At 42.0% G+C, this 3213-nt stretch overlaps 1 protein-coding gene across 1 annotated transcript; it reads left to right on the top strand.

The window, feature by feature from the left end:
• The first annotated feature begins 6 nt into the window (after positions 1-6).
• On the top strand, positions 7-1670 carry LOC116369256 (uncharacterized). Its single transcript, XM_031819392.1, has 8 exons — positions 7-121; positions 279-459; positions 628-736; positions 817-905; positions 977-1068; positions 1181-1288; positions 1407-1448; positions 1535-1670. The coding sequence occupies exons 1-7, from the start codon at positions 106-108 to the stop codon at positions 1421-1423; spliced, it is 612 nt and encodes a 203-aa protein (XP_031675252.1). The 5' UTR covers positions 7-105; the 3' UTR covers positions 1424-1448; positions 1535-1670.
• Positions 1671-3213: the final 1543 nt, after the last annotated feature.

The raw sequence follows: 3213 nt of genomic DNA, 5'->3' as shown, positions 1-3213 counted from the left end.
TTAAACTAAACATTCCCCCTTGTATGTAGACCTGAGGGATGGATTCCCCCATTCCTTATCCCTGCCTATGGTAGTGCTGAGGGTCATGGAGGATTGGTTTTCCACATGGCACTCCTCAATGGTGAGTGACTCATACAACATCAATTATTGTAAGAATATGTTCAGGCTACTTACCTGGTAAAGAAATTCCTAGCAGAGGACACTGCCCGACGCTAGTTGAAACCTGTGGCTGTACAGTACGTATGAGCATTGCGCCCCTTCCCCTCTGTTGCATGTAGAAGACCTTACTGGTCTGGCTAAGAGCAGCCTGTTTCCCCTGGGCTCTTTCATCCCCATCTGGGCAGCAGTGGATCAGAAGGACCATCAGCCCTTGCTGCTGCTCTTGGAGGAGTGTGTGGCGGCCACAACACCAGAACTGCAGTCTGCGAGCCTGGTGTACCCCATCATCACCAACAAGGGTTTGTACCAGACCTGGCTATGGCCATGTAGGGTGCACGTTTTGGTTTTTGACTGCCTAGCGCTAAACGGCCTACTCAAATGTTGAAAAGTATTGAATACATTTTAAAGTTAGCTTATTTGCTGGATGGAAGTTCTGTTTGTCTGCTCATTTGCACAATGCATTTTCAGTTGCCTTGCAGATGGGAAGACTGGGAACTCCAGGTTCCTGCCTACGGGTACCACCCGTCTGCTATCTGCCTTTACCTGCAGTTACTGTCCAGTTTGCCTAGGCGAGGAAGTGAGTGGACCACAAGTTCTCGGTATGACTGGGTTGGTTTTCATACTGTAGCTCTTGACTGTTCTCTTATTTCACCCCAGGTGTATATTCATTGTAAGCTTGTGGCATGGGACCCTGAGGTTTTTGATATAGAAAAGAAGGCCTGCCACTACATTAAAGAGACTGGAGAGTAAGTATTGGTCACATAACTACCATAATGACATTAGTGCCAATGCAACAGCAAACTTTTTTTATTCATAGATGGGAGCTGCTGGACGACCCGTCTCAAAGTGACCTCTGCAAGTGCTGTGACTCGAGTTGCAAGCCTCGGTTGAAGAGGGGTGTGGATTCAGGTATTTTGAGGCACTCATTTCAAGCCTGACTAACTGTAGTTCCATATTCATTTGAGCTGATGGGTTCTGATGGGACTGCAGCTTGAAGTAACTTATATATATTTTTTCTCAGAACCCCAGGGCCTGGTTCAAAACTCTGTTCTTGGACCGCTCACAATAGTGGAAAACTCTGAAACCCGGATCCCCAGTGAATTTGTAAAATATCCTACTGTAGAACAAGGTTGGTGATTTTGGCATTGAAGACTATAGTTTACACTTGGCTTTTAATTGTATCAGCTTTGATGCCAAATGAACTTGAACCTGTAACCTACTCATCTGTCATTGTGTTCTGTATTCAGTTGACTGGTTGGTGTAATGGTCTGGAACACTTTGCTTGTCAGGTGTGTGTGTGTGCTGGTTATTTTACTGTAACATCCCCCAACGGCAATGAGATGCATGTTACTAACACTTCTTCAACCTGTTCCAGGGATGGCTGTCTTTTCTGTCTCTACAGCCATCTAATTGTAGGTGGCCTGAAGGGTGCATCACTTTCCACTATCCCCAGTATGGATATGAAGTCCTTTGACTTGAGCATGTTTCAATAAAATGAGTACTTTACAATGGTGTTTGTTTCTAATGGTTGTCAAAATGCTATGATCCTGATGAGATGTACCCTAAATCCAGTAGTGCGGTGCCGGTATCTACACAAAATAGCCAAGATGTGACCATCTGGTTGTAAGAAGATGATCTCAATGAGAGTGCTCAGTGTTCTGGACTTCCCAGTGTCCTGATTACTCTTGAACTGTAACACTTTCTTATTTTGGCATAATTAGTTTGCATGAACACCTGCTGTGGCTATCATTAGCAATGGTAACGCTATTTGAAAGATTGTCATAAGTGAACCTGGTTATTGTTGGCTATACTTTTCAGCAGTAGCCCACCCCAAGATCAAATTGACAAGCCAAGTTTAGAGATTGTAGGTGGCTGTGATAGGAGGAAACTGAGGCTGGATCAACAGCATTGTACATAGTTACTCCACAATACTAACCAAAATTACAGAGTGAAGAGAAGGAAATCTGTACAGAATATAATATTCCAAAACATGCATCCTGTTTGCAATAAGGTACTAAAGTAAAACTGCACAAAATTAGGTCAGAAGTAACTTTGTCCTGAATACAAAGCATTACAGTATGTTTGAGGGAAATCAAACACAACGCATGACTGAGTACCACTCTTCATACTTTCCAAGCATGGTGGTGGCTGCATCATGTTATGGGTATGCGTGTCATCGGCAAGGACTGAATATTTTAAGATCAAAATAAATGGAATAGAGCTAAGCACAGGCAAAATCCTAAAGGAAAACCTGGTTCAGTCTGCTGTCCAACAGACACTTGGAGACAAACTCACCATTCAGCAGGACAATAACCTAAAACACAAGGCCAAATATACACTACTGTTGATCAATAACCAATTTGACAGAGCTTGAAGAATTCTGTAGAGAATAATGGGCAAATATTGCACAATCGAGGTGTGGAAAGCTCTGAGACTTACCCAGAAAGACTCACTGCTGTAATCTCTGCCAAAGGTACTGGTACAAAGTATTGACTCAGGGTATGTAATTGAGATTTCATTTTCAATAAATTTGCAAAGATTTCTATAAACATGTTTTTACTTTGTCATTATGGGGTATGTGTAGATGGGTGATTTAAAAAATATATATTTAAACATTTTATTGAGGCTGTAACACAAAATGTGGAATAAGTCAAAAGGTACAAATACTTTCTGAAGGCACTGTAAGACTAAAACTGTTGAGCTAGCTAGCAGCTTGGTAACTAAGGCTAAACTGTTGGCTTGCTAACGTAGAAAACACATTTTACCTAACTAATTTTAGCTTGCATCACATTTAGTATTTAATCAGTTAATTAGACTAACTGGAAACAGGACATTAATGCACAAAATGAAGAACTATATTCAACTTTGCTTATTTGCTGCTCGCTCCTGCAGAATTTTGTACTTCCTATTCCTCCCTCACTTTTTCCCCAAACGTGTTTATTTTGCCTATCAAGTGACATGTCTACCTGCCTGCTCTCCGTTTGGTATTCCCGCCTCTTCTTTTTCATTGGTTGCCTGATGCAACCAATCATAATCCTTTCCGCTCTGAGAACG

Source organism: Oncorhynchus kisutch, unplaced genomic scaffold (genome assembly GCF_002021735.2).
Source record: "Oncorhynchus kisutch isolate 150728-3 unplaced genomic scaffold, Okis_V2 scaffold2107, whole genome shotgun sequence".
Taxonomy (NCBI): Eukaryota; Metazoa; Chordata; class Actinopteri; order Salmoniformes; family Salmonidae; genus Oncorhynchus; species Oncorhynchus kisutch.
Note: the sequence above shows the minus strand (reverse complement) of the source record. Positions and strands in the feature narration are given on the sequence as shown.

Excerpts from the sequence above, each read along its gene's own strand:
- LOC116369256 (XM_031819392.1), top strand. Across the intron at positions 460-627 it reads CCCATCATCACCAACAAGGG|TTGCCTTGCAGATGGGAAGA; the intron begins TTTGTACCAGAC and ends ATGCATTTTCAG. Across the intron at positions 1,069-1,180 it reads GAAGAGGGGTGTGGATTCAG|AACCCCAGGGCCTGGTTCAA; the intron begins GTATTTTGAGGC and ends ATTTTTTCTCAG.